Raw genomic sequence first — 25,469 nt, 5'->3', positions numbered from 1 at the left:
TTTATCGCAGAGAAGCATCAACAATCGGATCCGTGGCGCAATGGTAGCGCGTCTGACTCCAGATCAGAAGGTTGCGTGTTTGATTCACGTCGGGTTTAATTCCCAGGATCCATTAATTTTGGTCTTTTTGTTGTTTTCTTTCCGACCCTTAATTATTGAGCATGAGGGGAAACTGTCGTATGTTGAGACCCTTTATTCTAAAACCAACTTTTAATATCCAGAAACCCAGCTTGAATAGATGAATAGATGAAAAATGAAATAGTTGCTTCAAATTCCACTTTTATGTTTGTACCTTTTGTTTACCCCGCATAATAGCTTCCTAAATTAAATTATCTTAACATATATTACTTTTACTTCAAATTATTTCTAACTAAAGTCAAACTCAAGCTAATTAGTCCCATCCCAATAATTTTCTTTCACCTCACATAGCTGTAAAGTTGGACACTAGAATGCATATTCGAACAAGTTTGTTAGAGTTTAAACTATGAAAAACACTTTAAAGTTTCCATTGGAATAAGTATACATTTATAAATTTTGTTTTCAAACATGCTCCGAAAGATGATAACGCTAACATATGTACCCATGATAGATCGAAACTGATCTTATACCCACGAGAGTTGCCCTCCGTGTGACAAAAATACCATGTTTTGGTTAAGTGCTTGCTTCGTTATTATCCGAACCTACATGGCACCCCAACCCACCAAAACCCTATCCCTCTTTAATTCTATTTCTAATTTCAACCACCTATTCCTCTTTCATGACGGCAGCTTCCTCCTCCTCTGCCGCCACTGTTGCTCTTCCGTTACTTGGCACTATCGCTTCATCCCCGCGCTTTTCTTCCCAAATCCCAACTCTCCCTCTTTTCCAAACCCCCCTCCATCAAAAGCAAGCTTTGGAATTACTTGGCACTTTTGTCCAAAGAAAAAAAAAAGCACAAAGTGAATGTGAATAATATTACTCTCAAGAAAAGCACTTGAACTCCGAAGGCAAAAACTCGTGTATAAATAAAAGTTGGTTTTGAACAACAAAAATACGAACACATATCCTACTACTTTTACACTACTCTAGCAAATAATAATGGCTTTGCTTAATCTCTTTTCCATCTTCATGCTTTTACCCTCATCATTTGAGGCTTCACTTTCATCAACATCGAAGCATCGAAACCCAAGATCTGAACCCCATTATGCTTTTACCCTCATCATTTGAGGCTTCACTTTCATCAGCATCGAAGCATCGAAACCCAAGATCTGAACCCCATTATTGCACAAGCCTGCATGAACATCGAAAACCAAAACTCAGGCCTCGCCAACATCCAAAACGAGCTCGTCAAGATCGGCCCCCAAGCCCCACTTCTGTGTTGAGCGCCGCACTCGGTGAGAAAAGTTCACCACGTTCTCCGTGAGCAACCGCGAGCAACTAGACATAGAGGACTGTAAGGAGCTTCTACACTATTCCGTTTCGGAGCTGGCAAGGTCCATGGGAGGGATGAGAAGAATCCGTAGCGGAGATACAAGCACGTAATAGGGTTGATAGATGGTGGTGATTTTGCGGAAAGTTGAGCGCCAGCGATGGAGAAGGGTTTGAAAAAGAGGGAGAGTTGGGAAAGAGAGCGTGAGGATGAGACGAAGGTGCAAAGGGACGGAAGAGCGGGGGTGGCGACAGAGGAGGAGGAAGCTGCCACCATGAAATAGGGATAGATGGTTGAAATTAGAAATGAAAATTGAAGAGAGATAGGGTTTTAGAGGGTTGGGATGCCACGTAGGTTCGAATAATAATGAAGCAAACACTTAACCAAAATAGGGTATTTTTATCACACAGAGGACAACTCTTGTGGGTACAAGATCAATTTCGATCTATCATAGGTACATATGTCAGCGTTATCATCTTTCATGAGTACAAATAGTCATTTATTCTAAGGGGTTTACTTGCTTTATTTTTCATAGGAAAACTAGCACGTCTACAATCGAATTGTAGCGAGTGATGTTTCACGGTAGAATTATTAACACCTGTCTCTAGTTAAATTGTCTCCTCACCAGATAACGTTAGCACTATAACAAAAGAGGACGGGAGAGTCAAAAATGAAAAAAAAATCAAAAGTTGCTAAAAATTCAAGACCAGACAATGAGGTTGATTTTCTTGTGATGAACATTGGTCAGCCACTTTGTTGAAACTGTATCCTTAACCCAGAAGCCAGTCTATGAAAAGTGAAAGCAAACTCGGCCTAATATTACCATAATTCACTCTGTTCCATCTATCATCCCTCTGCAGCACCAGAGTGCAGGATGCTTCATGATCCTTGGCTTCAACGAAACATCAACTAGACCGACTTTGAAACTATCACGGAACTCCTAAGATACTGTGCTCCATAAGATGCCGAAGATGCAATTGTTGTTGAAGCCACTAAATAGCTGCAGCAGGACATGGGTGAATTAACAATCTGGGAAGGCATGCTACAAAGGCATAAATAAATAAACAAATGATAGCTTAATTACCTCAAATAATTAATGTATGATTGAGTTTCTAGTGTTCCAAACTCTGGTTGCAGAAGGGCTGCAGCAACTAATGCTAATTGGAGCACTGTATTCACCTGTTAACATTGGTATTCTTCCTAAATAAACAGGATAGGCAGAAGGAAAATTCATAGATAGATCTACTCTGATATATAAACCTTTTGAGATGCAGCATAAGTTAACAGACAAATTGGTTTGGGGAACACACAAATGTTCTATATTTGCACGCCTCAATCTTAATCCTAACTTCAACTACGCAGAGCCACACCATAAAGTTAAAGTCATAAAACTAATATACATAAGTTAGTATGAACTCAAGGTCCAACAGCATGCAGAGCAAATAAACTCCCGCATCTATAACACTTACCTTGCTTATAAAGAGTGGTTCAATCTTTTGGCGGGATGTCCCATCAAGGTTAACGAAATCAGACCAGCTTTTCCACTGAGAAGTACAAAATGAATGTTTCATCTAGCAGATTAGATAATAATCAAGCAAATGGAAAACTTAAGATCTAAATTGTTCTCACCTTCCAACCCAAACTACTTGCTCTCAAATATACTGCACCACCAACAAGGAAGACATCTCGGAACACAACAATACCAACAAGTGCAGCTTCAAAAAAGAGAACAAAAAGACATGTTCAACACCACATATATACCTAATGTATACAAAATAATGCAACAATTGTCTAAACATAAATGCATAAAGTTATTCAACACACATAAACATAAATTGTGTGTATATATGTATGTTCTCTAAACATAAATGCTAAATGATGCAACGATTGTCTGAAAATAAAATGCTTGCGCACACATTTTCCAGCCACAAGAGTCATCAAGCCCAAGCAGCATATAATTACAAGGAAACATAAACCATTGCTGCACCAATTACTATACAAATAAACAGCTAGTCACAATATCTGATATCACTTTTGGAACTAGGCATGGGACATTATAAGGTTGAAGGGCTTCTATGGTATATTAATAACACAAAATGAGGATGAGGCTTATCCCTACTACCTTCCTTTTAGCATCTCACTCTTCATTAATCATCACAAAATCACAAATACCTAAGCCAAGCCATTAACCATTATCATTCGAAAATTGAAGAAGGTTACATAAAATAGAGGGATCAGAGAGTCTATAACCACTCACGATGCAGTAAATCTTGATGCACCATTGCAAGAGCGACACAAGCAATAAGAACCTGCACCACGAATTGGAAAACAGATTATCAAAATGCACACAAATTCTGCAATGACACTTGAGCAGATAGAGGCTTTTACCTTGTCAGCAAGGGGATCAAGGTAGGAACCTACTACAGAATCAATCTTCATCTTCCTAGCCACGTATCCATCCAGCTACAATCAACCATACCATAAATCAGAACATAAATATAATCATGCTTATCATGTCAAAAATGATTACTTTTCAATATTCATACCCAATCACTGGCACCAGATATTGCCAACCCGACCATTGCTGAAGTATACATCTCATTCATGATCATCCTACACAATTCCCAATCAAACAAAGCATTATGAAAAATATCATTTTTTTTTTCTTTTGGAACGGAAAGGGTATACTTACCATCCAAGAAAAGGACCCGAAATTAATCGAGAGAAGGAGATGAAATTGGGAGTATTGACGAAGCTATCGAATAGGCTGTTAGTGGAGGAGGACCGGTCCGGATTCTGGTCAACCCGATCGAGCAAATGGAGCGGCGGCAAGGGATTGGTCCGGCGGCGGCGAAGCAAATCCAAGGGGTTCTGGACTTTGGGAAAAACGACAGCGTTTGCGCGGAGGTAAAGAGGTGTGGCGGACTGTGAGAGCTTCCATGGCGGCCAGCTCAGGAAGAGAGGGCAAGGCCGCCGCTGAAACCGAAACGGAGAGACAAACCTGAGCGGCGAAGTGCTGAAGAGTGGGTGGTTGTTGGTGGTGTTGTTGCTGTAACTGTTGCGGAGAGGAGCGTACGATGGCCACAATGGGATTGCGGTTGTTGAGGTCACAAAGGTTCGAGCTTTGTTCTTGGTTTCGTTGTTATTGAGAATTAATTTTAGGGATCTGAAGAGAACCATTGTTATCGAATCATTTTGAGCTGAAAAGACAAGAAAATTCGGGGGTTTTGGGTTTAAGAGTACAGAAGAGAGAGATACGTGCGTTGTTGCTAGTTGAAGCAAATGTCGGAGGTTGATTCAAATACGCGCTTCTTCTTCTTCCACGTTGAATTTGTGACTTTTCCACCTGAACGGGAAGTCGTTTTCTCCCCTGGTTGATCAAAACGCAGAGTCGTTCGGGTCCGAGGAAGCATGCCAAAAACAAAAAGGCCTAAAGGATAAGGATTGGAATGTATTTTTTTTAATTAAATATTCGTTTGGATTAACTTTATAAAAAAATAATTTTTCTTATTCTTTTGTAAGTAAAAAGAAAAAGAAAACAATTGTTCATAAACAGAAAACATAAGAAATATATTTGTTACATTTTCTTTTTAAATTTATAATCAATTGTGGTTGTTGGCTTGTTGCTCTCACCTGAAATGGACAATAATCTCTTTCTCTTAATTATAATTTATAAGTATGTAGTAAATGATATTTAAAAAGCTTTGGAATAAAGGATAAAAATATTTGATTGGGGAAACTCTAAGCTGAAAGCATATTCATGCCAGCAATTATGAGCATGTATAATAAATCATTTATAGTTCATGCGTTGTTTAGTATTAGGTTTGATGAATATTGAATACAAATTGGTCACATAAACGCAAGATTCATTAATCAACAGGCATGGCATTCCTTCCCTGTCCTATGATATGATCTGATTATTCATTTTTCTTCTTGGCCGTCCCAAAACACCAACGAGATTGCAGAGAAATAGAAATACATGAAGCTCAAGATAACAAGAAAATGGCTCAATGTGATAACAACACGTGACAAACATAAGATGAACATGCATGCATGCTTCATCGCATGTAATGCAGAAAGTCAATCAGAGTTGCAAGTTATCGATATCGTTCTTGAGGATCCTGTAGTTGTAACCAGGAATTCTGTTCATTGGAATATTGCTTTCTGCCACTTGTGAAACAGAACACATTCTTGGGAGGAACCCATTTGTGCTTCTTCGCTTCCTCTTCTTCCCTATCATTAGCAACACCCAGAAACTAGTCCTGAACGTGGTGGAAACCATGTCCACGAGGTGTGGCTGATGAGGCTTATGTGAAGTCCCTCGTTTATCTAAATCAAACTTTGTGAAGTACTCAATTTCCTTCTTTACAAGAGATTCAATAGTGCCTCTTGTGCCTATAGCAACTGGAGCTGCAGGAGCAGACATATTCTATGTGAGAATTTGGTTCTACTGAAGGAGGTTTAATTTATTTCTATATGAAGAAAATTGTGTCATGGTTCTCTAAGTTTCAGTTTCAATAGAAGCATCCCCTTTTGATCATCCCTTATTACCACTATTGTAGACGATAAAAAGCTTTATGAAAAGCAAGAGCTTCCATGATTGGGAAACTCGCTTGTGTTACGGGCATCATGCTTTACCCTTTGACTTCTGAGACTATAATAGCTTGCTTCTAATGGACACAAGTCCTAAGTACAAGAATTACTGATAATCATAAGAAATTGGCTGTGTTGTTTTTACCGTAAAAATCATAAAAAAGATTTGCTGTATTAGAGTTGAGAGTTGAGACTACTACAGTCTACGGCGCTCAACTTAATAATGATTTCATTATTTATGTGTGCTGATCCAAGTTACCTTCCGCCAATCATGCCTTGGCTAAAGGAAAGGGGAAGAGATTGATCTTTCGCTGTCTTGTCGTATCCTTTTTGGGTACGAGGGTCCTGCTGTGTTTGCTCATAATCATAATATCCCCACTATTTCAATTTTCAACTTTCAAGATTCTTTTTCTATCAATAATTGTTGTTTATTATTCTATTAATTTGAAAATTAAAATTATGCACATTGTTTTGCTAAAAAGATGAACATTTTGCACATTTATTCACCTCAATGACAGAAATAATATTAGTCAGCTGGTAATGGAATAGGACACTCATGTTAAAGCCACGAAAATTAATTATTAAAAAAAGTTGAGAGAATAAAGTGTGATCTTTAACTTTTTAATGTTCTCTCAATTGTTAAAAAAAATTGAAAAAATTTATTTCCGTTACACATGCAAGTAATTTAAGACCCAAGTAAATCAGAAGTAAATATAGTATAGGAAGGTTATCAGGTGTACTGGGAACACCGATGTTCCAGTTGTTTTAACCGTTGATCTTAATTATAAAAGATATATATAATATATATTAATTGAAATCAACGGTTAAAACAACTGAAACATCAATGTTCCCCGGTACACCAGATAATTTTCCTATAGTATAACAAGTAACGTGTTCAACAATCTCTAGTATCTGAAATTCTGTGTCAGCAATTTGATTATGATGTTTGGAAAAAATATATATATTATTAGGATCAACCTCCTCTAAAGTGAAGAACTTAGTAAAGTGAAAATTTGATAGTCTAATCACTCTTAAATTATTTTATCAATTTACAATTCTCCTCGTCTTTAGAGGATTTTTTCCGTATTATTAATATGCTCCAAGGTGTCTATGTAGGAACTGATGGAGGTTGGAGAAGGACAGCAACCTTTGTTTGATAAAAAGGTTCTTCCGAAAATAGAAACGATTTGCTATGGAACATGTAAAAAGTTTAGCCAGTATTTATAAGAGTACTTTAATTACAGACGATCTGGCTAGCAAAGCTTTACCAGGAGTATTTGAACAATTGCATCTAAGAACATCTTAACCAGCGTCAAAATTGAATGTAGAATGTAATTCTACAGGATCATGTCTCCAACTCCACAGATGCTTCGCATCCTCTGTACATGGGTTGATGTATATTTCATCTGTGTTTGTATTTATTATAACCGTTCATGTCATGCTAATATCTTATTATCATTATAATTAGTTTTATTAAAAATAATTAAACAAATTAATCTATACTGGGGAGATGGCACGCATACCCCAATCTTCGATGCGAGGCCAGAGCTTCTTGGAAAGCAACAAGGACACTAGCACCCTCCCTGAACAATGATTTATACAACTCACAGATAAATTGTGACAGTTCCTCTTCATCATTGTCAAATAATGATGAGATCTTGGTCCCGTTTTTCTCCACGTCACTATCTTCCCAGTCACTTTCTGGACTGGCGGGTGTGACATCATCATCCCCTTCATCCTCTCCAAGTTCAAACCTTCCATTTTCCATCACATTCAACTCTCCGTTATCATCAAAGGTCACCTGAGACAGTGGGGGTTCATTTGAAGGACATACAACAGCTTTGGCACCGCCATCCATAAAGGCCTTAACAAGAGCAGGAGTAGGTCCATATGTCCCTGTGCATATTATGATTCTGTCTCTCCAAGCTCCAACCTATGCAGAGCACCAGTTAGAATGTACAAAATGTAAACTAGTTGGAAATTTTCCAATATATGACACAACATAATTTAAAAAGAAATCTACGGGGCCATCTGAATTTATGACTTTTGGTCATCACCTAACCATCAACTCAATTTATTTAGTCTAGTTCCTTTAATCTAGTAATTCAACAACGTACTTTATTCCATATTTTTAAATATTAATGGCTAAGTAATGGCCAAAAACATAAATTCTGATGGCCTACATTCCTCTAATTTAAAAATGGTTAGCAATTTATCTGCTCCCTCCCTGTAGCTAGTAGCTACCCCGGTGAAAGTGTGGTTATGCAGTGGAACACACATATCACACAGCACAAACTCCACTGCATCTGGGAAAAGTATGCCAAAAGATAAACGTTTGGCTCATAGAAACATTCACCATAATGGTCGAAATTATGGCTGTACAAAATTAAATTCTACTGACTCACACAGTACAGATGCTTTACCAAAATCAGCCCGAGCTCATGTCATGGTAGACTTATATCCAGAGGGGATTGCTCAAAATACCCCCTTTTTAATAATTAATGAATTAATATCAAAGGCATATTAAGCTATAAGAAAGCTGTCCCAGGCCCAGCACAACATAATGTGACAGTTGCCCTTAAAGACCTCAAACTTCGTAAACATAAAAGTGACAAATATAATGACAATATGAAAATGAAAGTGAAAGCAATGCACATACCATCCATCTTACATCGTTCGCTGATAGTTGCATAGACGGTACAGTCCTACGAAACGTATATGAACTAATTTCTCGATCATCTTCCACAACCTTCATAAAGATATCCAAACTCAATTTTCTAATGGATGCACTAAGTTGATTTTAAGAAGTTATGCAAAGGATAAGGTGAAGAAAACATACTATGGTTTGACAGCCTAGATAGCGGTGGACAATGCCTCCTATGTGGAAATAAGACTTGAAGGCAACAAGATCAGAAACAGTGACTATATTGGCCAGGAGAGCTGCTCCCTTTCTGCGGTGATTTCTCATTGTTGACAACAAACTGAGTTTAACACTTTCTACAAACTTCGTAGCAAGCTCTCCAGGTTCAGCAACCACAAATACATCATTGTGCCAGCTAAATGAAAAGCCAGTAACATCATGCTTCCATCCACATATAGAAGAATAAAAGGTGATCATGAATAGAAAAACATTAAAAATAATAACAAAAACCTCATTATCAAGCCATCTGAGTTACTCTGAAGAGCCAAATGTACAACACCCACTTGTGGTGTATTTTGCAATTTGTCGTGCAATTGTCTGACAGGTGAAGATAGCAGTCTAAGTCCTCGAGGAGAAACTGGAGGTGATGTAGTTGGTTTTCCTAATTGACTGTCTAAACTTAAAGCGGGGACCAGATCAATCCGTCCAATCCTCTGAGAATCAGGACTATACCGACGTGGGCTAGAAGGGAAAACAGGAGATGCATATGGAGATAGATTTGTTGGCGATGGCACTTTCTTTAGAGTCTCAGACAGACAAACCGCGCATAAGGGAAAATCTTATTCCGTTACGAGCACAAAATGACTCTAGCACCCGGGCATGGTTAATCACACTTCCGGAATCTGGACTGTGTGAAGCTTCAACAAGTAGTACATTACGCCTCCACCCTAAAGTGGGACTACTGTTACCTGATAAAAATAGAAAATAAAAAATCTTAAATTTTAAGGGGGTCGAGGGAAGTCAAACCTTACAGAAAAGACAATACATAAGCAACTATACCCTCATTAGACTCATTTGTCAGGGATGATTTGGATCTCAAATTTTCTAACCACTTCCGGTCATGCTGAGAAGGAAGAAGCAATCTCTCGCAGGCATTTCCAAGAAATGCCTGACGATTCTTTTCTATGTATTCTTCAACGCAAGATTCCAACTTCAGCCAGATAGTTGGATCTGTTGCATCAAGTTCCATATCACAACGTTCATCAACTGCAAGGAAAACCACAAGATCATTTCTTGAGAAGTGAAGCTACTTGTCAAGAATCGGTCCTGTCTAAAGATATTTCTCTATCTACCCAGGAAAAAGGAAAGAAAATAAAAACTGAAGTAGAATAGCAAATTGATGAAAATTCATGGTAATAAGATTGGTAGAAAGATTCTTCCATTCCAGCACTGCAAAGTGCAAAGTCCAAAACACAAGCACAATACCTGGATTGAAACGAAAAATACTGTATCTCAGGAAGCATAGGTAGCAATGTACTTAAAGCTTCCTCCACCCGGTCAACAGAGCATGAACTCTCTATCAACACCTGTCCAGTGTCCAGATACCGCCAACCACCTTTTCGCATCTAAAACAGCATAAGTGTTTGACAATCAAATATTAACTATGCTTAATTGTCAATGACATACCCTCTAAAATTGAAATTACTAATCACATTCTGTCTGGTTTTTATGTCGACAAAACTAAAAAAGCAAGTGTGCCATTAAAATAATCATCAAAACCCTTGATCTTCTTTCACGAATACTGAATATATTGCAGAACCAAAACAGAGAAGAGTAATTACCCTTGGTGGAACATCACCACACCCTACAGAAACCAGACAGTCAATTTTTGTGTCGGGCCACAGAAGTTGTGCTTCTCTTATGGCAAAAATTGTTGGATTGTTTGCTACTATTGCCCCATCTTGCCAGCGGTTTACATCTTAAGTCACATTCCAGGATGAGAAGACATGTCAATAATGAAAACTTAAATACAACCAACTGATGTAAACAATAACAGAGCATTCAGTACCATCTGAGAAATCATCAAGATAATAAGGAGCAGCTGAGGAAGCTCTGATAGCCTTCCATATTTGATGCTTACAACTTCCAATGAATGCACTGCGCTTATAAGTATAGCCAACTTGTGCATCTGTAGGTGACACTAATACGACCCCAGAGCTTTCTGACATTGCAAGAGTCACCTCCGGTGTACCAGTAGGGTACTGCAATTTAGATAGAAGTAAAGACATAGGAGGCAAGATAATGAAAGATTATTAAGAAATAATACATTAACAGCCACAAACAATTGTAGGCCAATAGCCACAATAGACAGCAATGAAAATATTAGGCCTCATACCTGATAGTTGCGAAATATGAAAGGCTGTGCAGGCATCATGCTCACCAAGGTTGACACAACAAAAACTTTGGGCACATTTTTCACAGCAGAATCTATCAATAGATCACCATCCTCATCAGCGCACATTTCCTTCAATAAGCTCTCATACAGATCTGCACCGTGCTGCAAGACAATTAAGTCATGATTCTCTTTTAGGGTAAAAATAGAAATAGTTGATTGACATGGCTATATAAACTATACAAAGCAAACAACTTCGGGCAAAGGAATGAACTATGAACTCCTTCAAATGTAAAAATTATTTCATAACATAAACTTTGGGAAATAATAATAATAATAATAATAATAATAATAATAATAATAATAATAATAATAATTTGCCAATGAAAATTCAAAAGTGCATACTTTTGATCCATGAACAACAACTCTAAAACTCTGTGATGAACTCTTATAGAGTTGATCTAACTTTTCCCTCCAAGTTGCTGATTCATTCTCCTTGGGAGAAGGCTCAGCAAAAACAAGCTTCCCTGTTTAAAAATGTCATTGAATCAGTTTATCTAGATTCTAGAATTGCAGGAAAATAAACAGACCAATTAGCAAAGTAGTGCATGTTGATTCTTAAGAAACACCCTAACCTAGATTTTTGTATATATCTTCACATTCTTCCAAAGTCATTAACTTAATACCAAGGGCAACAGCGAGCATACCACCTGTGGATGTGCCACATATTAAATCAAACAACTCATGTATTCGTTTTCCGGTACCCTTCTCAATTTCCCTTAACATTTTTACAGTTGCTAGACCTTTCATTCCACCTCCATCCATTGAGAGTATGCGAAGGCCTTGCTTTGCCACTTTTCTCCCTCTTATAGCACGCCTTAGATTTTCATTCTCTCCTACAAAACCATAACATGAAGAAGCTTATTATTGGGATAGAACATCTTAGAATATATGGATAATTTTACATCCAGAACAAACCAAGAATTGCCAAAGCACGAGCTGCAGCTTTATAAACACGCGGTTCAGTTACAACAGCCAGGCGTAAGAGAAGCTCTCGTAAACTTTCAGAAGTAACAAGTATTTGACGATTCTCCAGACTGAAGGCCAAATTCCCAACAGCTAAAAGAGCTAGCTTTTGTACCTAAAGAAATGTAAATTATAAAATCAAGAACCATAACCAAATGAATCAAACAGTTATATCAAAAAAGAAACAAACATGCCTCTGGATCTTTATGGGCGCATAAAATTTTCAAAGATTTCAAAACATCTTTGGTCAACATCTTCTCAGCCACAGTATTAGATGTGAAAGCCAACTTGACCACAACTTGCAATACAGATATTAAGTCTTCCCGGCAAGCAGATTTGAGAACTGTTCCAATTGGTCTCATGATGTCCGCTCTCATCAGCTGCAATGCAACAGAATCATCAGAGGCAAGGGCTGAAAGAGCAGAGCATGCTTGTCCAACCTGTAAATATTGAGAATGATCACGCCACCGATGGCAGTAGAATAGATAAAAGAACCCATAATGTTTAAACCTTTTAAAACATACCACATGACAGTTGTCACTAGTTATCATACTTATAAGCTGCCGCACTGCATTCTCATCTTTACCAACAAAAACTCTATTTCCTTCATCTTGCATTATCTTTCCTAGTGCTGACGCCAGTAACGGGTGATGACATGAAGAAAAACGGAATATAAGAGAGAATGCGGCACTGAGCTTATGCCTGGATGCTACAAAATAAGAACTGTTTTCCATCTGCAATGACAAGGAAAAAACATGTTTGACTGAAATACATTAAATGTTATTAAGAGAATATTGTCACTGCCAGGTATTAGTCTAGGTAGTTGGAGAAATATTACCTCTATTTCCACATTCACTGATCTCAATTTTTCATCTGCTACAACCCTAATGTTTGCAAGAGTAAGGTGCCGAAGTTTTCTGAGTGGCAAAATTTCTGGAAGAAACTCAAGAGGATTTCCAAATAGCCTTAGAACCCGTAACTCAGCCATAGCCCTGCCATATGTCAAACAATAAGATTACTTGGAGCCTAAACAACTTCATAGGTTCTCAGCTAATAAATAAATAAATAACCTGAAATCAAGAAGAGGCCGAACAAGCTTGTTGTATTCCAGTGACAATTCAACCAACTGCACACACTGTCTCAGTTCCACTGATTGAAAACCCAAAAGAAAATTAATATTTGAGAAAAGAAAATGGCCGGGGGGGGGGGGGGCGCAGGGGATGTTAAATGAGCATTTTTGCGAGAAATGTTAATCCTTAAGACCAAGTTACTTTAGGGAAGATGTAATTTATATATGCTATATAGGACTGGACATCAGATACAGTCCTTGATTTTTTTTTTGAATGCATTGATAAAGAGGAGGGCTAGAGCTTGCATTTCATTTGTGCTTTCTATGTTTGCGTTCAGACTAGAGCTTCACAACATATCTAGCATGGCTTGTTACTTTAGTTACTTTAAGGCAATGTAGCGCAGTGATTAAAGTATAGTTTGTAGATGATCCTAAAAACTTCATACAGTTCTTCTAAGTACAGCGATAAAAAGTTACTAGTGAATTGCTATCTTTCCATGGAAATAATTCGGACAATTAAAAGCTTACCAGGCACCGAGACAAGCATGTTGTTGTCAGCGGATAGCACTTTTAAGCGTCTAAGCTCCCCAAGCTCAGGTGGCAAGACAGTTAGCTTGTTGTTATCAAGATAAAGTTTCTCCAAATTTGGCAACCGAGTAAGCTCTACTGGAAATACCTGTGCATGACTTGTTACAAACAACTCAACTAGATGACTTCCAATAAAATCATAAAATTTAAGGAGCTTTCTGAGCACAGGATTAAACAAGTAGAATAAAATAAGACAGGCAAACATATTTGCACTATTATTTTATTAGTACTGAAGAGAAGCAAAATAAAACCACCATATTATTGTCTTCAAATATTTTATGGAAATTTTTTAAAATATAACTTGACAAGAGACTTGCAATAACAAATACTCACTGACAAGCCACAGCCGGAAATTGTGAGCACCGAAAAACTCTTCCAATGGTCGCCGTAATCAGCAACTCGCGGTGGAAGCGGGGACGCTTCAGGAGGAGACGACAAATCAGAGCGAAACAATCGAATCAAAACACCGGTGCCATCGCTCTGCTGGCCGGAGCCAACAGCCTTGATCATCGTGACCGCCCTGAGAGGATCTCTCTTCTTCACAACCTTCATATCCAAATTCACAGTATTATATGCATCATCTTCCGGATCCCGAGGCCTCAGTTCCACCACCACGGTGTCCTGCGTCATCGGCAGAGCCACCATGAGCTGCGACTGAAGCTTCAGCGCTGCCTGCTCCTCATCCTCCGTTGCCGACCAATCCAATTCAATGCGGAACCCTAGCTCCTGATCCTTCAAGGCGGTAGGAGAAGAGGAGAATGACGAAGACGTCGAAGACGAGGCCGAATGGTACGTGCTCGAGTCGCGGCCGAGATTTTCCGTCAGATCGTCGTTGCCATAGTTGAGAGTGAGTCGGAAAATCTCCGACGGCCTCTTCCATCCCAATCCCCAAGACATTGTTGAGGATCGCAACCGCCGATTCGGGGATTCAGTTATGCCATCGCGAATCGGTGAAGGAAACCGAAATTACGTTGCTGGTTCTTACACAGAATTCGAATCCGATTATTGCTGAATTCCAAATGCCGAAATTGGTTATTGATGATTCAACGAAACGATAATCTCAGAATGAATTTTGAAGCGGCAATGTTCGGCAGAAAATGAGAAAAACCCAAATCAGCCCTGACAACTATTTCGAAAGACAACGAGGCTCTTGACAAAAAAAAATTTTAACCCCGGCTCCTGATAAAAAAAAATCCAACTCGGTCCCTGACAATTACCGTGAAAGGACAATGAGGCCAGGAGCTGGATTGAGTGTTTTTTTTTCTTGAGGGTCTCGTTGTCCTTTCGAGATAATTGTCAGGGGCCGAATGGGATATTCACTCGCAGAAAAAGTGAGCTGACTTCGTCAGTCGGTCCACAATCACCCAGATAGCATCAAAACCAGCCCTAGTCCTTGGCAATCCCGACACAAAGTCCATTGCAATACTTTCCCACTTCCATTGTGGAATCTCTAAAGGTTGCAACATCCCGGCAGGTTTTTGATGTTCAATCTTTACCTTTTGACAAGTTAAGCACTTTGAAACATATTCCGCCACATCATTTTTCATACGCGGCCACCAAAACATCGCTTTTAGATCATGGTACATCTTAGTACTTTCCGGGTGAATGGAGAATCCGCTTTTGTGTGCCTCTTTCAAAATATCTTGCCTCAAAGTGCCAACATCCGGCACAATGATCCTACACTTGAATCTCCATAACCCATCTTTTTCTTCCGACACTCTCCAATGTTTTCCTTGCTCAATAGCCGGTAACACCTTCCATAACGCTTCATCATTTTGATGAGCCTTTAGGAGTTCGGACTTAAAATCACTTGAGATTTCTAATCGGCTCAAACGCAAAATTCCGGATACTTCTCGAGTACCAATTTTTAGACTCTCGAATCCCTTGAGTAACTTCTCCTCTTGAAGCATCATCCAAGCCGCATATAACGACTTCCGGCTTAACGTATCCGCCACTACATTCGCCTTTCCCGGATGGTAATTCAACTCAAAGTCGTAGTCCTTCAATAATTCCATCCACCTCATTTGCCTCATATTAAGCTCTTTCTGATCAAAGAGGTACTTCAAGCTCTTATGATCAGAGAAAACTTGGAACTTAACCCCATAGAGGTAATGCCTCCACACCTTTAGCGTAAACACGACCGCAGCAAGTTCCAAATCGTGCGTAGGATAATTGACTTTATGCGGTCTCAACTGCCGTGAGGCATACACCACCACATTATGATGCTGCATCAGCACGCACCCTAGACCCTTCAATGAGGCATCACAGTACACCTCAAATGGCTCGTTCGGCTCAGGTAACACTAACACAGGTGCAGTGGTCAACTTTTTCTTCAAAGTCTGAAAGCTCTCCTTGCACTCAGGAGTCCAAACAAACGGAGTGTCTTTGCGGGTCAACTTTGTCATTGGCAAAGCTATTTGTGAAAAGCCCTTGATAAACCTTCGGTAATAGCCAGCTAAGCCCAGAAAAATCCTTATCTCTGTTATGGTGGTTGGTTGCTTCCAATCCATCACAGCCTCCACCTTAGTTGGATCTATGGCTATTCCCTTTTTACTCACCACGTGACCCAAAAACTTCACCTCACTCTTCCAAAACTCACACTTAGACAGTTTTGCATAAAGTTTCTTCTCCTTTAGAATCTGTAACACGGTCCTCAAATGTTCCGCATGCTCTTCTTCAGTCTTGGAGTAAATCAGTATGTCGTCAATGAAGACAACAACGAATTTATCCAGAAACGGACGGAAAACTCTATTCATGTAATCCATGAATACTGCTGGAGCGTTTGTCAACCCAAAAGACATTACAGTGTACTCGTAATGACCATATCGAGTCCTGAAAGCGGTCTTAGGGATATCCTCACCCCTCACCCTTATCTGGTGATAACCGAATCGCAAATCGATCTTGGAGAAAACCCCAGCTCCTTGTAACTGATCCATGAGATCATCAATTATCGGCAATGGGTACTTATTCTTTATTGTGACCTTGTTCAGCCGCCTGTAATCCACACAGAGCCGCATACTCCCATCTTTCTTCTTTACCAGTAACACTAGAGCACCCCATGGAGAGACACTTGGTCGGATAAAATTCTTACCCAACAAATCCTCTAACTGAGACTTTAGCTCGTCCATCTCTAATGGTGACATCCTATAAGGAGCACTTGAGATTGGTCCCGCCCCAGGCACCAACTCAATAGCAAACTCAACCTCTCGGTTAGGTGGAAACTCATCAATATTATCGGGAAACACTTTCGGAAACTCACACACAACCGGAATCTATTCCAACCTTTGATCATCACCCGAAACACCCGCGGTTAACAACAGGATACCCAGACATTCAGTTCCAGAACAGTTCACCACCATCAAATTCAAGTAATAATTATTCACCACGACCGACCCTTCTGTATCCTCAGGCATAAAGTATACCGACTTTGTAGAACAATCAAGCAGGACATGGTTCTCGGATAACCAGTCCAATCCCAAGATAAGATCAAGACCGATCATCGGCAAGCAGACTAAATTATGAACAAAATCGCGCTGCTTGAACCTAAAGGAAACTTTCGGGCATCCTAGCCTAGTTACCATGGCTTCATGGGTAGCATTGTACACTCTTAGATCATAACCTAAGGTTACAATCTTCAATCCTAACTCATGGGCTTTCTCAAATGCAATGAATGAATGCGATGCTCCCGAATCAAATAAAGCATTTAAAGTTTGACCACCCATTTCACAGTTACCTCGAATAAGTGTCTCAGATCCCTCAGCACCTACAGCTGAAGTAGTGAACACCCGACCAGTCTGTTGTGCCTTCCCAGTACCTTGCTTCTGCCTCTCCGGACAACTTGCGGCTTTATGCCCCGCCTTTCCACAATTGTAGCACAAACCCCATCCGGCCTTGCATGGTGCTCCCGAATGGTGACTCCCACATCTAGTACAAGCTTGATCATTCTGAGGCTAAATCCCAAACTTCTTTTCTTGGGAGTTGTTGTTGTTGGGCCTCCTAAAGGAACCTCCCCGCTTGAAAGACGGACCTCTAGGTGCAAAGCTCTTCACTCGGTTTTGTAGGAATGATCCTTTGTGACTTCCTCTCTCAGCGGTTTCCCTCTTTACACACTCTTCAGCAACCCTACACTTGTTTACCAACTCGGAGAAAGTCCTAATCTCCATTGGTCCCACTGAACTGAAAATATCACTCCGAAGTCCTCCTTCATACTTAACACACTTCCATTCCTCATATTCCATCGGAGTCCCTTGACACATACGAGAGAACCTGAACAGCTCTTCAAACTTGTTGGTATACTTTGATACGGACATAGTACCCTGCTTCAGCTATAATAATTCAAGCTCCTTGGCCGTCCTAGCAGAAGTCAGAAAGTACTTCTTATAGAACTCCTCTTGGAAGACATCCCAGGTGATATAATCATCACCCTGCTGCAGGAGGCGTCGGATTCCTTGCCACCAATGCGACGCTTCACCGGTGAGCATATAGGTAGCAAACTCGACACGCTGCCCTTCAGGTACCACCTGCGCTTGCAGTGCTCGTTCCATAGCCTGAAACCATGTATCAGCTTCAGTCGGCCTAGTAGTTCCCTTGAACTTAGGTGGATTAACCTTCAAAAAGTTTGCCAGTGTCATCGGGCCCTGAGCTCCACCTCTATTATTACCATGGTTGTTCATCTATTGACCAAGAGCCTCAGCAGTGGCTTGCATAGCAGCAACCATGTTCTCCAACGCAGTCATAAAGTTCACCGGGTCATTAGGGTTATTCTCCGGCGCACGAGCATTCGTATGACCTCTCACATGACCTCTACCGCGTCCACAAGGCGCCATCTGGTTCCTATACACACCAAACAATCGATATTAAGTTGATCAGTCTCAATATCGGAAGTCTAGTGCTTCAAAGTCCCAAATGCATGCTCATGAACGTTTATGCCAATTATATCAAGCAGATATACTAATAGCACATAACACACACACAGAGAATGCACAGAAGCATAGTCAGTCGATCCCTCAGGCTCTACAGGAACGAACTGCTCTGATACCATAATGTAACACCCTACCATACAGAGTCTTATGCTTAAGTCATAATTCAGAGATGGCAAGGTATTACGACCTCTAAAATAAAAAATTTAGTACGTATAGTAGTATGAATGATTGATTATAACTAGGAGCCTTTGTAGAAAAAGGGGTAAACAAAAATCGCAACTCGAAAGCGCAACACTCCGATCAATAACGTAACGAACAAGGATAAACCAATGCGAGATTATATATATACAAAGGAGTGTCAAAAACAGGAATATCAAGACTCAAAATCCGGCTGCGAAGATAACCGGTCCGAGCATAGCAATATATACATATAATAAAATAAGGAAAACCCCAAAGGAAACCCATAGGGACACAAATACAGAAACCTATTCTCCAAAATCTCCCATAAGAGGAGTCATCACAGTTCGTATTATTTAATGGAGATAAAAGTATCTAAGCAAAACATATAAACCAAAACATAGCCCCGAGAACAAGGATCTTCGCAAATCTAGAAGTCTCCAGCATGTCTCAGTGGGAAACCTCACGTCCTGCATCTGAAAACCACAAAATCCGCATGGGTGAGAACCAGAGGTCCCTAGCATGGTAACAGCTTCCACATATATAATACATAATAATAGAGGAAAGCAGAAAGCAATCCTAGAACTTCCTCCAGATAATATCAAAGCTTATAAACAAGCTAAACCATAAAGGGCATCTGACTAAAGATTCTTCAGTCTAAAATAATACTTTCCTTTCCAATCCCTTCAGACCTCCCAACCACCAGCAGGAGCATAATGTAGCAAACACAGTTATATCAAACAAGAGATATACAAATAGGAACAAGTAAGGCATTTAGACAAATAGCAGCTAATATGCAGTCAAATAGGCAATCTCAATCAATTCACATAGTATGCATATGATGAATGCCTGTCCCTAGTGGCTGATGATATCATCTGTCGGTTATAGAGCCAACCCGACAAGTCCTGGTAGCTAACCATTGGACTGTCCCTCTGTCGCGCATACCCGGCTCCTGACAAAAAAAAAATCCAACTCGGTCCCTGACAATTACCGTGAAAGGACAATGAGGCCCCTGTGCCAAAAAAAAATTAATGTTATTTTTTTTGGCACAGGAGCTAATCAGTCTCAAAAAAAATTTATCAGGAGCTGGATTGGGTGTTTTTTTTTCTTGAGGGTCTCGTTGTCCTTTCGAGATAATTGTCAGGGGCCGAATGGGATATTCACTCGCAGAAAATCACTGACCAATCCTACTTTTTAAGTCTTTTAAGTTTCAACGATGTTTCAGCATTTAATTGTTTCTTTTTCTAAATTATAAAAACTTGGAATACAAGCTAGCAAAATATTAAACATTAGGCAGCGCATTTGAATTTGAATTCGGTTAACTACACTCGAAGGAAGGGAAGCAATGGTCGTCTCTTCTGCAAAATGCGAAAACTTCGGTACCAAACTTTTTATTTAAATTTAAAAAAAAAAGATGTTTATTGTTATCAAATTCAAACCATCTCCCTCCCAAACTCAACCCCTATTACAAGAATTCCTTCTGCACTCTACTTCTATACTTCTTCATTTTCACACATCATAACCACCTAAAACCCCCTTAGCCGAATCATTCACACACCTCCATCTCCTCCATCTCTTTTTTCTCTAATCCTTTCTTTCTTCTTTTGCTCAAGGATGAACAAACCTTTTAAGTTTGGTGTGAAAAAAAGCTCTGCTTTTTGTTTTTCCATAATCATTAATGGCACCTAAGGCCGGAGAAACCTCTAGGAAGAGGAAAGGGAAGGCAGTTGCTTCCAACATCGAGTCATGGGAGATCGAGAGATTCATCTCAAAAGCCCATCACTAGAAAAAAGGATGGAGCAAATAAGAAAGCCCACTCATGGACCTCAACAAGAGCATGAGGAAGTCCCTCATCAAGAAATCCCTGAGATGCCTCAAGGGATGCATTTTCCTCTACACAGCTATTAGGAGCAACTCAACACCTCTTTACGAGATTTGAGTTCCAATATGGAGCAAATAAGGATGGAGCACCAAGAGCACTCTATTATCCTCCATGAAATCAGAGAGGACCAAAGATCCATGAGGGAGGAGCAACAAAGGCAAGGAAGAGATATTGAGGAGCTAAAGCACTCTATAGGATTTTCAAGAGGAAGAACTAGCCGTCATCACTAAGGTGGACCCGTTCTTTAATTTCCTTGTTCTTATTTTTCTGTTTTTCGATTTTTTATGCTTTATGTTTTATCTATGTTTGTGTCTTTATTACATGATCATTAGTGTTTAGTGTCTATGTCTTAAAGCTATGAATGTTTAATGAATCTTTCGCCTTTCTTAAATGAAAAATATTTTTTGAAAAAGAAAAAAGAAGTACATGAATTTCGAACTCTATCTTGAATTTAGTTTAATTATTTTGATGTGGTGGCAATACTTTTTGTTTTCTGAATGAATGCTTGAACAGTGTATATTTTTTATAGTGAAGTTTATGAATGTTAAAATTGTTGGCTCCGGAAAGAATAATGAAAAAAGAGAAATGTTATTGATAATCTGAAAATCATAAAATTGATTCTTGAAACAAGAAAAAGCAGTGAAAAACACAAAGCTTGCATAAAAAAATGGCAAAAAATAAATAAAAAGAAAAAGCAAGCAAAAAAAGCCAATAACCCTTTAAACTAAAAGACAAGTGTAAAAAGGATCCAAGATTTTGAGCATTAATGGATAGGAGGGCCCAAAGGAATAAAATCCTGGCCTAAGTGGTAAAATCAAGCTGTCCCTTACCATGTGCTTGTGTCATGAAGGTCCAAGTGAAAAGCTTGAGACTGAGTAGTTAAAGTCGTGATCCAAAGCAAAAGAGTGTGCTTAAGAACTCTGGACACCTCTAACTGGGGACTCTAGCAAAGCTGAGTCACAATCTGAAAAGGTTCACCCAGTTATGTGTCTGTGGCATTTATGTATCCGGTGGTAATACTGGAAAACAAAATGCTTAGGGCCACGACCAAGACTCATAAAGTAGCTGTGTTCAAGAATTAACATGCTAAACTAGGAGAATCAATAACACTATCTGAATTCTGAGTTCCTATGGATGCCAATCATTATGAACTTCAAAGGATAAAGTGAGATGCCAAAACTGTTCATAAGCAAAAAGCTACTAGTCCGCTCATCTAATTGAAACTAAGATTCATTGATGTTTTGAAATTTACTGTATATTCTCATCTTTTTATCCTATTTTGGTTTTGGTTGCTTGGGGACAAGCAAAAATTTAAGTTTGGTGTTGTGATGAGTGGATAATTTATACGCTTTTTGGCATTATTTTTACATAGTTTTTAGTTTGTTTTAGTTACCTTTTATTATATTTTTATTAGTTTTTATTCAAAAATCACATTTTTGGACTTTACTATGAGTTTGTGTGTTTTTTTGTAATTTAAGGTGTTTTCTGGCTGAAATTTATGGACTTGAGCAAAAATCTTATTCAGAGGCTGAGAAAGGACTGCAGATGCTGTTGGATTCTGACCTCCCTGCACTCGAAGTGGATTTTTTGGAGCTACAGAAGCCCAATTGTTGCGCTCTGAATTGCATTGGAAAGTAGACATCTTGGGATTTCCAGAAATGTATAATGGTATTTACTTTGCCCGGGATTTGTTGGCCCAAACTGGCGTTCAAACGCCCACCAGAGAACTTTTTCTGGCGTAAAACGCCAGAACTGGCACCAGAACTGGAGTTAAGCGCCCAAACTGGCATCCAAGCTGGCGTTTAACTCCAAGAATGGCCTATGCACGTGTAAAGCTCAATACTCAGCCCAAGCACACACCAAGTGGGCTCCGAAAGTGAATTTTTGCACTATCTGCACTTAGTTACTCATTTTCTGTAAACCCTAGGTTACTAGCTTAGTATAAATAGCACTTTTAACTATTGTATTTCATCTTTTGGATCATCTTTTGATCTTTTGATCGACTTTAGGGGAGGCTGGCCATTAGGCCATGCCTAGACCTTTCTTTCTTATGTATTTTCCTATAGTGGAGTTTCTACACCTCATAGATTAAGGTGAGGAGCTCTGCTAATCCTCATGAATTAATGCAAGTACTATTATTTTTCTATTCAATTCACGCCTACTTCTTCTCCAAGATATACTCTCATACTTAATTCAGTTAAGTCAGAATGAAGGGTGACCCGTGACAATCACCCACTATCTTCGTTACTCGCTTAGCCAAGATCCGCGTGCCTGACAACCACAAGTGGTCTACATGATGTTCAACGTAGTCATTGGACGACAGCTGGAGTATAATCTCTTGGATCTCTGATCCACGAATCTGAATCGTCTCTCCTGACAACAGAGCATTTGAATTCATGACATTAGAACCTTTGTGGTATAAGCTAGAACCAATTGGCAGCATTATTGAGATCCAGAAAGTCTAAATGTAACACCCTACCATACAGAGTCTTATGCTTAAGTCATAATTCAGAGATGGCAAGGTATTACGACCTCTAAAATAAAAAATTTAGTACGTATAGTAGTATGAATGATTGATTATAACTAGGAGCCTTTGTAGAAAAAGGGGTAAACAAAAATCGCAACTCGAAAGCGCAACATTCCGATCGATAACGTAACGAACAAGGATAAACCAACGCGAGATTATATATATACAAAGGAGTGTCAAAAACAGGAATATCAAGACTCAAAATCCGGCTGCGAAGATAACCGGTCCGAGCATAGCAATATATACATATAATAAAATAAGGAAAACCCCAAAGGAAACCCAAAGGGACACAAATACAGAAACCTATTCTCCAAAATCTCCCATAAGAGGAGTCATCACAGTTCGTATTATTTAATGGAGATAAAAGAATCTAAGCAAAACATATAAACCAAAACATAGCCCCGAGAACAAGGATCTTCGCAAATCTAGAAGTCTCCAGCATGCCTCAGCGGGAAACCTCACGTCCTGCATCTGAAAACCACAAAATCTGCATGGGTGAGAACTAGAGGTCCCCAGCATGGTAACAGCTTCCACATATATAATACATAATAATAGAGGAAAGCCGAAGGCAATCCTAGAACTTCCTCCAGATAATATCAAAGCTAATAAACAAGCTAAACCATAAAGGGCATCTGACTAAAGATTCTTCAGTCTAAAATAATACTTCCCTTTCCAATCCCTTCAGACCTCCCAACCACCAGCAGGAGCATAATGTAGCAAACACAGTTATATCAAACAAGAGATATACAAATAGGAACAAGTAAGGCATTTAGACAAATAGCAGGTAATATGCAGTCAAATAGGCAATCTCAATCAATTCACATAGTATGCATATGATGAATGCCTGTCCCTAGTGGCTGATGATATCATCTGTCGGTTATAGAGCCAACCCGACAAGTCCTGGTAGCTAACCATTGGACTGTCCCTCTGTCGCGCATCCCCAACTCGAGTTATACTCATCATAAACTTGATCATAATCATGATCCATATCCATCACCCTCACTGGTGAATATTTACGGGGGCGAGCTCATCCGGGTCTTTCACAGTGCCCGGCCACACTTACGACATAGGGTCAAAAGAGCTTCGAGTCTCAACCTGGAGCACGTGGTGGCTAGCCACTGCTTCCTTCCAAGGAAACTCTCATCTCCAACAGTGGAAGTGCAACATTCACAATTCATTCAACAGCATATATGCATTTATACTTAGCCATAATCATGGCTCCGCCGTAACACGGTAATAATCTAGCCATCCGGCTCACGGTTAAATCCATAACCAGCCAATTCATCAACAATTACGGCCTTTCGGCCCATGGCATAACAAGCACTTCCACCACCATCCTCCGCATCTCACATAATCATGCTTTATCCTCATTGATCATTCATTTTTCCCTTGCTTCACTCGCAAGTTACCACATCCCCTAGCTCCTTTTCTCATTTCTAGGCATATCATAATGATTTAAGACATAAATGGTGAGATCGGAGGCTTAGAAGTATGAGATTTGGCTTTTAAAACTCAAAAATCAACTTTGGGATGAAAACAGGACCACGCGTACGCGCACTCCACGCGCACGCGTGGATGGCCACAAAACTCATCGACGCGTATGCGTCATGCACGCCAACGCGTGGATTGAAAAATAGCCAAGCGACGCGTACGCGTCCGCCACGCGTACGCGTGGGTGCTTTCGTGCCCCAGGCACAATTTCTGGCACAACTCTCGGGAAAATGGCTGGCATTGGGTGCAGCACATCGGCGCGCCCGCGCACACCACGCATACGCGTGGATGGCGCTTTCTGGAAGAACGGCGCGTACGCGCCAGGTGCGCCTACGCGCGGGGGATTATTCTGCTAAAATTTTTCTAAGTTAAAAGCTGCAGAATTCACAGATTCAACCCCCAATCTTCCGACGGACATAGCTTCCTCATTTTAAATCATTTTTCACCTGTTCTCTGAACAGCATGGACATCCCGGATCCAATTTCATTTCTAAATAGATTTGGCTCAAAACAGAGATCCGGAGTTCAAGTTATGTCCCGTCACAGTATGCCCAAAAACCATGTTTTTCATACAAAACCACAAGGTGCCATTTTCAAAACAAGTCATTTCCAACTCTTTTCAAAATCAACCAAAACATGCCAATTTCATCCCTTTTCTTTGAAATCAAACAAAATATATCAAACTCAACATCAAGCCTCCTCAACTCACACATTGACACATTATCTCAATTTACCAAAATCACTATCTCATCAT

At 39.7% G+C, this 25,469-nt stretch overlaps 2 protein-coding genes, 1 non-coding gene and 1 pseudogene across 3 annotated transcripts; 1 reads left to right on the top strand and 3 right to left on the bottom strand.

Moving 5' to 3' along the window:
• Positions 1–26: 26 nt before the first annotated feature.
• On the top strand, positions 27–98 carry TRNAW-CCA (transfer RNA tryptophan (anticodon CCA)). The gene has a single exon. It is a non-coding gene; the product is annotated as a tRNA-Trp (tRNA).
• Positions 99–1,787: 1,689 nt separating this feature from the next.
• Positions 1,788–4,971, bottom strand: LOC112723257 (cardiolipin synthase (CMP-forming)). Its single transcript, XM_025774529.3, has 8 exons — positions 4,101–4,971; positions 3,955–4,021; positions 3,797–3,871; positions 3,666–3,717; positions 3,038–3,123; positions 2,878–2,952; positions 2,493–2,587; positions 1,788–2,408 (listed from the first exon to the last, which is right to left on the bottom strand). Exons 1-8 carry the CDS (start codon positions 4,586–4,588, stop codon positions 2,318–2,320), a joined length of 1,029 nt encoding a protein of 342 aa, XP_025630314.1. The 5' UTR covers positions 4,589–4,971; the 3' UTR covers positions 1,788–2,317.
• Positions 4,972–5,492: 521 nt separating this feature from the next.
• Positions 5,493–5,834, bottom strand: LOC112723259 (uncharacterized). Its single transcript, XM_072206212.1, has one exon. The coding sequence runs from the start codon at positions 5,832–5,834 to the stop codon at positions 5,493–5,495; it is 342 nt and encodes a 113-aa protein (XP_072062313.1).
• A 1,367-nt stretch (positions 5,835–7,201) lies between these two features.
• LOC112723256 (phospholipase A I-like) lies at positions 7,202–14,872 on the bottom strand (annotated as a pseudogene).
• Between the last annotated feature and the right edge of the window lie 10,597 nt (positions 14,873–25,469).

This window comes from Arachis hypogaea, chromosome 11 (assembly GCF_003086295.3).
Source record: "Arachis hypogaea cultivar Tifrunner chromosome 11, arahy.Tifrunner.gnm2.J5K5, whole genome shotgun sequence".
Classification (NCBI taxonomy): domain Eukaryota; kingdom Viridiplantae; phylum Streptophyta; class Magnoliopsida; order Fabales; family Fabaceae; genus Arachis; species Arachis hypogaea.
This window is presented reverse-complemented; position numbering and strand designations above follow the sequence as displayed.

Excerpts from the sequence above, each read along its gene's own strand:
- LOC112723257 (XM_025774529.3), bottom strand. The coding sequence starts at position 4,588 with ATGGTTCTCTTCAGATCCCTAAAATTAATTCTCAATAACAACGAAACC. Across the intron at positions 4,022-4,100 it reads TCGGGTCCTTTTCTTGGATG|GATGATCATGAATGAGATGT; the intron begins GTAAGTATACCC and ends GGAATTGTGTAG. Across the intron at positions 3,718-3,796 it reads TTGATCCCCTTGCTGACAAG|GTTCTTATTGCTTGTGTCGC; the intron begins GTAAAAGCCTCT and ends TTCGTGGTGCAG.
- LOC112723259 (XM_072206212.1), bottom strand. The coding sequence starts at position 5,834 with ATGTCTGCTCCTGCAGCTCCAGTTGCTATAGGCACAAGAGGCACTATT.